This window comes from Leptinotarsa decemlineata, unplaced genomic scaffold (genome assembly GCF_025532065.1).
Source record: "Leptinotarsa decemlineata unplaced genomic scaffold, Ldec_3_MD MMD2_P_RNA_scaffold_5, whole genome shotgun sequence".
NCBI classification, from domain to species: Eukaryota; Metazoa; Arthropoda; class Insecta; order Coleoptera; family Chrysomelidae; genus Leptinotarsa; species Leptinotarsa decemlineata.
This window is the reverse complement of record NW_027412532.1, coordinates 18,581,995-18,595,239: the sequence shown is the minus strand read 5'-3', so window position 1 is coordinate 18,595,239 and position 13,245 is coordinate 18,581,995. Positions and strand designations below refer to the sequence as shown.

Genomic DNA, 13,245 nt, shown 5'->3' with positions numbered 1-13,245 from the left:
CCCGAGACAGTTACCTTTTTCCCATTTAATCGTCTTCGTATCTGTTACGGTTTAGAATATAGCGATGTTACCACATGATTAAAGAAACGGGCCTATACTGATGAAAAAGTAATTTTCATATGCAAACGCGCCCCTTTTGAGAAATAATATTTTTTATTCTGGCGGTGGTGTCGGATATCGAATTTACATGCACGTCTGTTTGGATAATTGATGACTAATCATTGAAAATAATAAAAACTGAACAATGGGACCATAAAAGCTACTTTGAATACAAACGCAATTCCACTGTCTGTGATGTAAGTGTGCTGAAATGAATTATTTCATTAGGTCTTCACTGCTTTTTGACAATGGATTTTTTGCATAAACATGGAACAAGTATGCGAAAAACAACATTAAACAAAGTGAAAAATTATGTAAAAAATGCAAAATGTTGGTTTTGATTCGTGACCATTAAGCACAGTAGAAAATAAAATTGTCGCAGTTTGTGAAACTTTGATATCGAAAACTATATTTAGTAGATATATTACTGTGATTACTACACTGCCGGGCATAAAATTAGAGTCATACCATGAGTTGAAGTTATCTTGGAAATTTATATTTTCATTTGAATTATTTTGGATGTTCCGTAAGTACTGTACTAATGAATTGATACAAAAACATAGTTGTTGCAAGAATTGTTGGTGTAAGTCTCTCGAGTAGTGCGGCGGTACCAAGAAGCTGGTCTGCTAACTCGAAGCCCAGGTTCAGGGCGAGGCAGTACTACAACAGCTAGGGATGATTACTTTCTCGTATCTAGTGTTTGAGAAAGCGAACAGTTACGGCAGTTTTCCTTCGAAATCATCTTCAAGACGTCAGAAATACAAACATAAATGAGTGTACAATTAGGAGGCGACTCCGTGCTGCTGGATTATCTTCTCGAACTAGAGTTATTCGACCGTCACTTTCCCGTGTATACCGGATTGCAAGATTGAGATTTTCACGAGAATATTTGGCTTGGATGGTATCGGATTGGAGGTGTGTATTCTTTTCAGATGAATAGTGACTCTGCCTTATGGGCTTAGAGAGATGTGCACGAGTATGGAGACAACAAGGCGAGAAATATTCCCAAGCGTGTATTGCCGAGCGACTTCCATTTGGTGACAAATCAGTTATGGCATGGGAAGGCATATCGTTTGACTCTCGCACGGAGTTGGTCTTCATGGAGAATGGGACATTGAATGCGCATAGGTACCCGATGGAGGTTCTACAAGACCATGATTCACCATACATGCCTCTTCTCGGAGACGACACACCATTTATTATAATACCCGGCCCCGCACTGCCCGGATCGTTACACACGGTATCTTGACGAGGTTCAACTCACACGATTTATTTGGCCTGCGCACTGTCCGGATTCAAAATCCATCGAACATGTTTGGGATGAGCTTGAGAAAGGTTTACGGAGACATGTGCCGGCTCCAATGAATGGAAAAATGGGAAAGTCTTCTGCTGAATATAATCCAAAATCTGATCCCAAGTATGCCTCGTCGTTTGCAAGCGGTTATCACTGCAAGAGGAGGAAACACGCTTTACGTAATAAAATACAAGTTAAAGTGAATGTTACATAAAAGATGAAAAATTGTCAGTTCCATTTTTGAATACATTGATATATTTGGCACAGATAACTTCTTGATCAAGGCTAAATCAAGTCAAAAATACAGTCCGAGATAGTTACAATAACGTTTTGCCAAGGTTCTGTCTTGAAGCCCATAATCTTCTATTTCAGCTCATACCCACGCAAAATATCCATATTTATTTCAGGTGGGCATAACAGGATTTAGGAATGTAAAAAAATATGGAATTTCCCCGAAATCTAGTTTATTGAAAGAAATCATTTTTCAACAGATTTCAATTGCGCATTGCACATTGTAAAATGATATCTCACGACTAAAAAGCGCAGTCTCTATGATTCTGAGCTTGAAAACATGGATAATGGAAAAGGGTAAAATTTTCTGAAAATTTAGCGAATTACGAGGTTACTTTTGGTGGAGACAATTATTTCTTTATCAACACTTTTCTTTGATAAGAAAGAGCATGTGTTTCCAGTCGCCATAATCGCCAATAGTATACTAAATAATACTTTAATATACCTGAATTTACAGGTACTCAATCAAGTCAAGTACTTCTATTTCTATTAGTACCTATAGGGGTGGTATATGTATAATGGCGAATGTAATGAATCATTGTTAGTTTATTCTATAATTTTGAAAATAAAATAAATAAAATAAAAGTGGTAAAAAATATAGAAAGTTAAATTTATCTTTTCTTCATTATGATTTCCTACCACGTAGTAACAGCTACTTCCATCAATTTACTTCACTAACTGTTTCACTATCACCGTCGTTATTTAAATCAATAATGAATTTATTTCCACCATTGATATGGAAGTGTCCAATCTCCATATGGTCTTTTTACACTAAAATTACTTTTTTAATCCTTTTCTGCCAGTCATCTTCGGTAATATTAAATACTTCTTCTTTAACTAGCTCTATCACCTTCTTATCAAATTTTGAATAATTATTTTTACGCCTGATGCTTTGTTTCAATTTTCCCCAAATCAACTCGATGAGATTGAAAACACAAAAATAGTGGGGAAGTCTCAGTATGGTGTGTCCATACTTTTTAGCAATACTCTCAAGGGCATACATTTTTTCAAAATTGTTTGTCTGTAAAACTTCAAGTAGTTGGCTTTTGGTATAGTTATCTTCAAAATAAAAATTGTTATCCATTAAAAAACTTTGTATTTCATCTTTCCTCGAATTTTTATTCACTGTGTTTTCAAACCATTCCTCAAAAATATTAGCTTCCATGTTCTTATGATAGTCAACATTGAAGTCCTGAAGTTTTTTCCACATAATTTCAAAAAATTCGGAACCCATCCTTTACTTTCTCCCCAGTGCACAATGATTAGTCGCGATTCTTTATTTGTAGGCATGTTAGGCGTACACATTATCGAACCATCAGTCCACCCTTTCGTAACTATGTTGTGAGTGTCATACCAAGTTTTGTCCATGGTCTACTGCGCCGAAGGGAAACAAAGACCATGAAAAAAGAGAAGAAGAAGAAGTTTCGTTCAAAGAGAAAATTTGGCATTTTTTTTGTATATATTTAGTAACTTGTTCTAAGTATTTGTTACGTAATTCCACTATTCTTCTGCTTTCCGTAACTGCTTGACGTTTGTTCATTATTTTAAATCTAAATCCTAGTTTCTTTATCCAATTCTGAAGAGTTTTGTCACAGCAGCTCACGTTATGGCCGGAAGTATAAATTTCTTCCTTATGATTTCAATTGTAGAAATCTCATTGCTTTTGTAACAGTCGTATATTGTTTTTTTTTTATTTTATTAGATGAACATCTGAAGGTTTTGGTAATCTCGTATCTCGTATAACATCACGTCTTGCGTTCATAAGGTTTGTTTTTGACTATTTTACGTAAAGTTGAGAAAGGAATATTGCTTGTAATAGTTTGTTTCCACCAAACCAAACTTGCGATGTAGATTCTTGTATACATTGAAATATACTTTCTGTGTTTCAATATTCGAATGCATCCAAATCTTATTCACTGGTATCTCTTTTTCGCATTGTTCACCATCGCTATTGGAATCACTACACAGGAAAAAGTCTGCGTTGTTATTACACTCGTTATTACTATTAATACTTGTCCAAGGACGCCACATTTTGAACAGATAACAAAAATTTCAGGTAATCATAACTGCACCAATATCGAATTTCAACACTGAAATCGCGATCAGTTTCTGAACTGAACGTTGACGACACAACGGCGATACTCATCCTCACATTCTATTCGTCACCCTAACATGACTTCAAATTTAATTTTATGACTCTTCAACCAATTATAAAACTCGGTTAGTAAATATTATTCAATACGAACCGCCAATTCTTCAGTCCACGTGGACTAGTTGGCAGCGGCATTATTTCTCTGTATTGTTTTTTGGGCCTTTGAGATGCCGATTGCTTCAACTATTCACAATACAGGTTACTTCGACTATACTCCAAGATGATCAAGCATACTACTACACGACTATTGCAATGATTATTATCAATTATTCAGAGGTATTTCCCGATTTCGCCTCCATCAGTTTACATCGGGTGTTACACGAGACCTTACCTTTAGATGATTTCATGCATTCATTGGTATTCTGATGCGCTTGTGTCAAAATAAGGAAATGGAATGTGAATAGTGATAATTATTTATTGGCGAACCAATAATCCTACATGGTCAAACAGGTTGATGGTGACAGTCGTTCATGGTCAAAAATAATCATCTTCACATTTAAATTCGTTCGAAGCGAACGGAACTGAAAAGAACCGTGAACTGGAAGGCTTCGATTTCACTTAGAAAGCATATTCATTTTTTGGTTCTGAAATTTTTTAAAGTATTTCAGTTCGCTACCACTACTTATATTTTTGTTGAAAGGGTATGCTTTTTCAAAATTGCTTTTAAATTTGAGCCAATAGACATTACCTATCTACCTATGATTCTTGTCACTGGGGATATACCTATGTTTTCATAATTAATTGAAGTGATAATTACATGTTCGTCAATCATTCGTGAGTATATTACAGCCGGACTTTCTGCTGAATAACTATATTTTTTCAACGATAATCACAGCCGACATTACAGTGATTGATGGCAATATTTCATCATATTTCAAAATTGCCGATTTCATCATTATCATGCTACACGGATAATGAATTAAATTAAATGAATTCATAGGCGATTGAATGATGGAAGAATAGAAATAATTTACTAGTATGAAAATACATTCACGAGAGAATCAAAGTTTATTTAAGTGTATACAGACAGCATTTCAAAATTGAGCCCCAGGTTTCGACATGATAATAAGACTAGCGGTTCTTCAGATCAGATAAGCAGGTTGAGCACATCACGTTAGTCGATATAGATGTAGCCTGAATTTATATTCATTAAAGTTTGTTGGCTATTAATAATCGTAATACATAGGAGTATATAACTTGGATACTCGTATCATGAGCATTCCAGTCACTTTATCCCTCAAATAAAGTGCAATGGGATATTTAAGAAATGCAGTTTATTCAAAGAAGGAAATGCATTTTCAATTAAGACTTCATTATTTTAAATGATATCACAATGCTTAGTGGAATATTTGAAAAAAGATGAGTACATGAAAGATATCAAAACTAATATTTCTAGTATGGGGGGTGCTTTAATCAAAGCTTTCGCAGAAGTTATTAAAGAATTGTGGTCAGAAGATTCATCTGATAGAGCAGTGAACACAGTCTCCTTAAAAAGTCAAATTCAGAGTTTTGCCCCTTGCGTCTTGATGCGCATGGGTCTTGCGCATCAAGACGCCCAGGAGTTCGTTCGTTATCTTTTAGAAGGATTACATGAAGACGTTAATAGAATAATGAGAAACCCAAACCTATCTTAACGAAGATTAACGAAAAATTTAGCGACAGCGAAAAAGCACAAGTGTCATGGCTGAGATATTTGAGTACATATAACTCTGAGATTGTAGATAATTTCGTTGGTCCATTAAAATCCACGATGAAGTGCACACACTGTGGACACTCATCTGTAACCTTCGATCCTTTCTGGGGTTGGTCACTCCCCATATACCACAAAGAACTGGCCAACTGAGTTTATCAAAATGCTTGGATTTCTTCACGAGAGAGGAAACTTTGGATGAACATGAAAAACCGACGTGTTCGAGTTGCAAGGAAAGTAGAAAATGTACAAAGTCTCTATCAATCCATGAGTTTCCCCGTATTTTAGTAAATCATTTTAAAAGATTCTCTCTAACAGATAGATTTAGAGGCAAGTTAAATGTTGCCATCGAATTTCCCCTAAATGGATTAAATATGAACAATTATGCAGCAGACAATGTGACTCCTTGTCGGTATAATCTATATGCACTTTCGAATCACAGTGGGTCTTCTTACAGCGGACATTATACAGCATTCTGCAGACATCCCTATACTGGCACGTGGCACGAATACACAATGATTCACACGTGTCACCAATTTCACCAAAATCGCTTGTGAGTGGAGATGCATACATCCTCTTTCAAGAAAAGGAGGAAACGAGTTCGTACCTTTCAGAGTTTCGGAAATTTATTTTTGAATTGTTAATTTTAATGTTATAATGAATTACGAAATAAAAAGTCAAAAATATACAATTTTACGACCAACTTCAGTTAAACTTAATAGCATAAAGGAGAAGGGTATAGAAAACTATGGAGTAGGTACATTTTTTGATTGAAAGATCAATAAAAGTATAGTTTGCTGATAATATGTCATCAATGTTACACTAGAAGGGAAAAAGTGAACGTGATGGTGAATTTCGGAGAATGTCTAAGAATGCAGTTGCTGCTTGCCATTTACATTTAAAAAGGGTATCCTGAAGATAAAAAAAATAGCATTTGATAGGTTAGGAGAAAGTCTTCTTAATACTTTTTTCATGGACAAAACACAAGCACTACAGGAAAATCCTTAAGATGCTCTCAGAGGGATATCTGTGCGAAAGTAGCGATTCACATTGGGTTTGAATCGCTAGATTAAATCCATTTGGAAAAACGTTCTCAGGAAGTTTATTTCACATAAACGTAATTCTCCAGATGAAAGAGTTCTTAAACAGTGAAGTTTGAGGTGTACCTCAAAACGATGAACAGCCACAGTCCGTCGCGTATTTCTGATATGTACCGCTCTTGGTGGAACCAAATGTTCCAAGTCACTTGAACACTTCCCGTAAAACTATCTATTGAAGAGAGACAAATCTCCAACCTCTCTTCGATGATCCAGGCTATCAAGACTGCACGTGATGTTCGCGTCTCCAATCAGGCGGATGGCTCTTTTCTGGATGAATTTCTGCAACTCTAGGATAAGTTTGGGGGCAGAACTCCATAAATAAGAACAATACTCCAAAGAAGCTCTGATCTGAGCTTTATGAATCATGAAAAGTTGCTAAGGTGTGTACAATTTTCTGGTTCGGAACAGTGTTCCAGTCTTATGAGAAGCAGCCTTTGCAATTCCAGCGACATGATTTTGCCAAGTCATATTGGTGTCCATTTCAACCCTCCAACAAACTTATCGAAGTAGAAAGCGGAAATGTCTGACCTGACATTATTATATCCGGTTCAGAGACATTTATCTTGGAGAAAATCGATGCCTAGGTTTTTGTGGCATTGAATTGAACTTGGATACTTTCACTCCAATTCGAAATCACTTCTAGATCCTCATTAAGATATTCTACTTCCTGATGCCGGTAAAGATGTGCCCTGGTAGCCGATGTCCTGGAATCCAAATGAAATGACGAGAAGAAACTGAAGTTAATTTCAGATTCGTAAAACAGTTTTCAAGCCAGATCACTCTCGATTTTCTTGTGAGTCAATAAAAATGGGGTGATGAATTTTGAGTTCAAATTTACATGTATATAAACCATTTCAATAAGTTGACGCTAAATCAAATAAAATTCTAAATACTGATACCTGAATTATACATCTATAGAGTGAGATATCATAATATCAATCAAATCAAAATATACTTTATTGTACGAAGATTTGCATCTCATTGACAAAGTCCAAGAAATACAACGTAAATAAAAAAAAATTCTAAAAATGTATAAATGTACCTAAATATGAAAAAAAGGTCTAAAAAATGTATAGATAAAACACCACCATGTATGAAGTGATAGGACAAAGAATAAATTGTCAATTTATTGTTAAAAGGATTCGCTATAAAACTCTTCCAAACTATAATAGGGTCTATCAACAAGTAGGTTCTTCACCGCCTTTTTGAAATGAATATTGCTTAGATTTGCAGATCTCATTTCTAACGGTAAATGATTTAACAACTTACCATCATCATAGTATATGAAATCCTTGTTTAAATTCGAAGTTGGGATGGGAAGTCTAAAGGTATAATTGCTATTACGAGTAGCATATGGAGTAGAAGCAAAGTTGAACTTCAATTTATGTTTATAAATAAGGAAAACCGTCTCTGGGATAAAAAGTGCGATGACTTACAATTTTATTAGCAGTGATCAAGTTTCTGCACGACTCTCTGGGTTTGACTTTACAGAGACATCTTAGTGCCCTTTTCTGTAGTATCAATACAGAAGAGAGAAGGGATGAGTTGCATGCATGCGATGTGGAAATCCAACTCATTTGAAACCACTCTAATTGCATGAAATCCGGAGGAGATCTTACTCTTGAGTTGTTTATGGTGATCGTCAAATTTCAGCCTATTATCAATGAATACACCAAGATATTTTGTGTTTAATTTATTTTGTAATATGGCAGTGCCTATTGGAATTTCATCAAGCGAACATTTGAATGATATATTCGTTTTGGATGCATTGAGAGACAGTAAATTTGCATTGCACCAGCTCGTCACCTTCTTCAAGTCGGATGATATTATTTTATTTAGCTCCACTGAGTTTTTTTTATTCCACAATATTGTAGTATCATCCGCGAATAGAGTGAAACTACCAGATATGTCAATCATAGACATGTCATTCATATATAGCCGAAATATAATATAGGGCCTAACAGCGAACCCTGTGGTACACCAGATTCAATGGCCCTGTTCTCCAAGAGAATAAGGTTTCAATTATTCACCGAATGATTAAAAACTTGATATTCTCACACAAATGAAAGAAACGGGAATAAACCAGTGTGAGACAATGAAAAGGGAAAAAATATCAGGATTTTTTTTTAAGTATTTTGAGTACTTTATTGTGAAATTGTCCTGACACCTTTCGATAAATTTACTGGGCAATACTATATTCACAGGGGGTTCAAAAATTACCTTCCGATACAATTTACAAGGCTTTCATGAATTACAACACCATAAATTCATGAATTACAACAATACAGCCTAGGCAGGCGGGAAATTGTGATGAGATGTGGGAGATAAGGTTTATTATTAAAAACAGGTAGACAGATGCTCAGCGGTGAATTATCGAATAATCGCAATTATCTCGTGCAAACACAGATAATCGCAAAATTCCCAGAACGCGGCGCCTCAAACAACCCAATCTATACCTTTCACAAGCTACCACACAATATGGTTAGAAACTCATATTATTTGGAGTCTATGTGAAATCGACTTCCTGAGACCGTTTTTTTAATCGAATATAATAACACAACGTTCCAATTCAGCACAGGCACCATCAGGAATATCTTGAAGATATTCCTGATTTTGCATGTAAGTAATCTTGTACGGACGTTTTACTGGGCTCATTGTAGATATATTCAGTTGAAGTGAAGCTGTATAAATAAATAAGTATAGAAACTAAAAAAACACGCTTTAATAGCAACACAAACTATAAAATAGAAAATAACTCCCCTCCAAAACTCCCCCTCATCCATATTTCATTGTTTGAAATTGTTCTTTGTCTCCTCGGCTAATGGTTTACCTTTTATTTTTCAAAGCCCGCCTGTAAGCAACATTCTTCTTACTTATTTAGAAATTTATTCAGCTGCCCTGCCTTCGATTGAGACAGCTGCAAATGTCTTGGTACCTATACTAGTGGGGTAGCTAATTTTAATAATGTAACTACGGATAATTGTGCCCCGTTCCTTATGTATTTTATATTTTAAGAAGATTTTCTGTACATTTTATTAATCTAAATTATGATTTCAGTTAGGACTTTAGTTCAGGCACAGAGATCGTCAAATTCGAAACAATATGGAAGATTTAGACCTCAATTTTGGACATTTTGTGAAATATTTAGACATTGATGAGTCATGGTATTGCTAAATAACAAAGTTTTCGTTACAAAATAGAAATCTGTCGATACAATTTCGAGGTCTTGTAATATTACCAATAACAAAACAATTTACTGGAGGATTTATGCAGTACACCGGCAGAATAATACATATGAGCACTATATTTGATGTTTTATCACCTTCAATAAGACAAATCTGATGTGTAAATAAATTATTTTTATATGAACTTGTGGAACTTCAACAGTAACTAAGTTCCTAAAAGGTTGTTTAAAATAAGATCATCGACTGTTTTTAAATTTCAACACGCCTTTGCATTTTTCAACGTTCTGGTTGACACATTTTTAATAGGAGTTCAAATTTACAAATATAGGTAATTAGTTAAAAAATTATATGAAAAAAATATACTTATTCATAGGTTTTATGCATAGGTATTTCAATAAATTGATTTATTTTCAGAATTCTGGAGTTTTCATGTTTGAGAGAAGTGAAAAGATTCACAAAGAATATTGAATAAGTTGACAAGATCACTATTAATATCCGCAGTGACCATTGAAGGAGAAGAATAAATTTAAAATTGGGATAATTATCTGGCCAAATATGAAGCAAATATTACTGAATATAGTTTGTAAAATGGACACACATTCTGATCTACATTTATTCATCAATAGAGTAACAAATTTTGCACATGAATGCACATACTGAAAGAAAAGTATAATGATGGTGGGAAAAGCATTCTCATTAGAAAATTATATATCAGGGGATCCAAGTTTACCTTTCAATCAGTTCTAGAGACAAGTTTTTTGAACGGTTGAGAACTAATAAAAAATGATGAGAAATAAAAAAGGGTACTTTTTCAGTTTTTGGAATTTGCTTGCTGGCAAAATCACTTATCAGGTTAACAGTTCTTCTATATGTAATTGATAAACAAATATAATGTTTTAAAGAAGGCTGTGAACCAATGGACTTTATATTTCCGAATGTAAAAACTCGACAAATACATGGGATGAATTTTCTCGTTGAATAATAACAAACATTGTAATTTTTCAATAACACAAAGCTATACATAATTGAGACAGGTAATACAGTGTTATGAAAAAAGATGGGCCATCCTTCATGAAGAAATGACTGTTAATGACCCTCGTATATAATCAGTGTACGACTGTAGGATATCCTCGCCGATATCTGATAACGGCATTTTCAACAGAAACTTTAAATATGTATAGGCTATTTGGGATATAATGCTGGAATTATCACTTTGTAGGATTCTTCGTTTCTGAAATCTCAATTGTAGCACTAGGTACTCAAGCGGCTATAAAAAATATCTGCATTAATAAGTACAAACGATCCAATGACTAATGCGAGATAGACATTCCAAGGTGTCCTTTGACCTACTTCAACCTTCTCAAACCAACCAATCTATTGCAATCTATTATACATAGATTTTATATTAATATATTTTATCTGTGGGATACCTACATATTGTACATTCCGAAGTACCTACATTTCTTGCTATATTTATATAGGTGCTACCTGTAGTACTTGTTTTAAGTTCATTATTTTAGTTCAAGAATGAAACACGTGATTGGTAGTATCAGAATTCTAAAATATATCAACCGGACGACATTTCATTGAACTCTTCCGTATATTTCAATGTCCCGCCAATAAAACCAGTCGCGAAGTAAAAATCGAAGAGTTGCATTCTTGTCAAGCGGAAATATTCAAAGAATTTACCTTGTTAGGTGATATATCCATATCTGCATAAATTGTTAGGGTTGATTTCTTTCCTTCGCCTGCTAGACTGCTCGCTCCTATCGTGTTGTATTTCATCTTGCATAACAGTTAAATCCAAAAATGCAAGTAGTCACCAGGTACCCAGAAGTTCACTTTTTCTCAAAAGTAAACAGAGAGCATTGTAAGTTAATTGAATAAATTCCTGTAGAAATTTCAATCCTTTCAATTTTCTTTCTTAACGACCGTTGAAATCTTCTCGTCTTTTCTAGCCTCGGTAAAAAAGGTCACTCAATCGAAAATAACACGGTTGCACGATTCAGTCCGACTCTACGAATAGTTCGAGTCACAGAAACTTGTTGAATTCCTAATAGATGAAGCACGAGACGTTGTCTACGGACTAAGCAACTTTGGTTAATATGATTGTTGTGTGGAATGCCAAGCTTCGACTACTCGGAGTGGATTGTTCAGCGCTGTTGTCAGCTGTTGTAATATCGCCCAGTTTATCAGAAATATTGAATTACCATTTCACATGTTCACTGAACATTTAAACAAAATATATATCTAATTATTGCCTAGTCCATAAGTGCCATTTCACATAATTTGGTTTCGCCTTCATCGAAAATTATAATTGAGGTTTCATTCAATTGATGATTTCACACAGAGTAATTTATAATTTCAGACAAGTTGCTCTAACAAATACTTTAAAAGTTATTAACAATTCATTTGAACAAAAAAGTTGTCCAAAATACCAAAAATGCAATATCTACTCTTCTCGACGCGTGTTTTCCCAACCAAATTGGCGTCTTCAGGATATGAAGAACAAAGTTGTTATAAAAGAGGACAAAACCCTAGATGGTAGACCATGATTGAATTGAACCTGAAGTACCTGAAGTTTCCTCTGCTACTGCGGCAGACAATATCTGTGATATGTGCATTGACAGCAAGTGCGAAGATTATCAATGTCAGTCAGACGTTGTTGAGACTTCAAATGTAACCTTTGTCTTCATACCACCGATGGAATCAGTCGCAGTACCAGACGACACGTTTAGTAGTTCAGGTTTCATTCGATTCCGGCTGTGAGAGATAACGGTCTTATTAAAGTGGTGTTCGTTATAATATATCGTTATCAAATATCTCAATAACTATTGCAGATATTCAAAATTGAAAAAAAATTCTTGAAGGACAGAAAATTTACTAAAACAATTTCCACCTCGCGAAACTGTAGCACCAAAATTTGTAGTTTCGATTCGGTCGCTTCAACAAAAAAATTATTCAATCTATCAAATACGGATATTCAGGAAATGAAAAAATTAAGTACTTGGTAGAGAGTTGAATGAACAATGATAAAATGGCCAAACATTTTATCGTAATTTTTCTTTAATCATGCTTTAATATAGTTAGTTAATGATTTTTCACAAGTTTAAGTTTTACATAAGAGCCTTGATAAATTTAAAAATTAAAGTCTCATTTTTTTATATCTAGAAGTTATTTTTTGGTTTATAAAAATGATTGCTAGACAAATTGAAAAAAAATCCTTTATTCATAAACAGCAAAGAACTTGTGATTCCCTGTTTGGAACATTTGGTGTAGTAATGGATATTGCTGGAGTTTTATCCCAACACCAAATCTTTATTTTTAACACCTCGACAACACGTGTTTCAATCACCAAGTGATCATCTTCAAGAGAAAGAATAAATTGTTGATTGAAACACGTGTCGAGGTGTTAAAAATAAAGGTTTGGTGTT

At 34.5% G+C, this 13,245-nt stretch overlaps 1 protein-coding gene across 2 annotated transcripts in view; it reads right to left on the bottom strand.

Moving 5' to 3' along the window:
- LOC111502660 (uncharacterized) overlaps nt 1-11,933 on the bottom strand; it is a 63,713-nt gene extending 51,780 nt beyond the window's left edge. Inside the window, exon 1 of one of the 2 annotated variants that reach the window (XM_023156784.2) lies at nt 11,501-11,933. In XM_023156784.2, the coding sequence (XP_023012552.1) occupies nt 11,501-11,596 (96 nt within the window). In that variant the 5' untranslated portion in view covers nt 11,597-11,933. Of the gene's footprint in view, nt 1-1,363; nt 1,421-11,500 lie in introns of those variants that run through there. The other variant, XM_074169665.1, reaches the window with a different exon arrangement.
- Nucleotides 11,934-13,245: the final 1,312 nt, after the last annotated feature.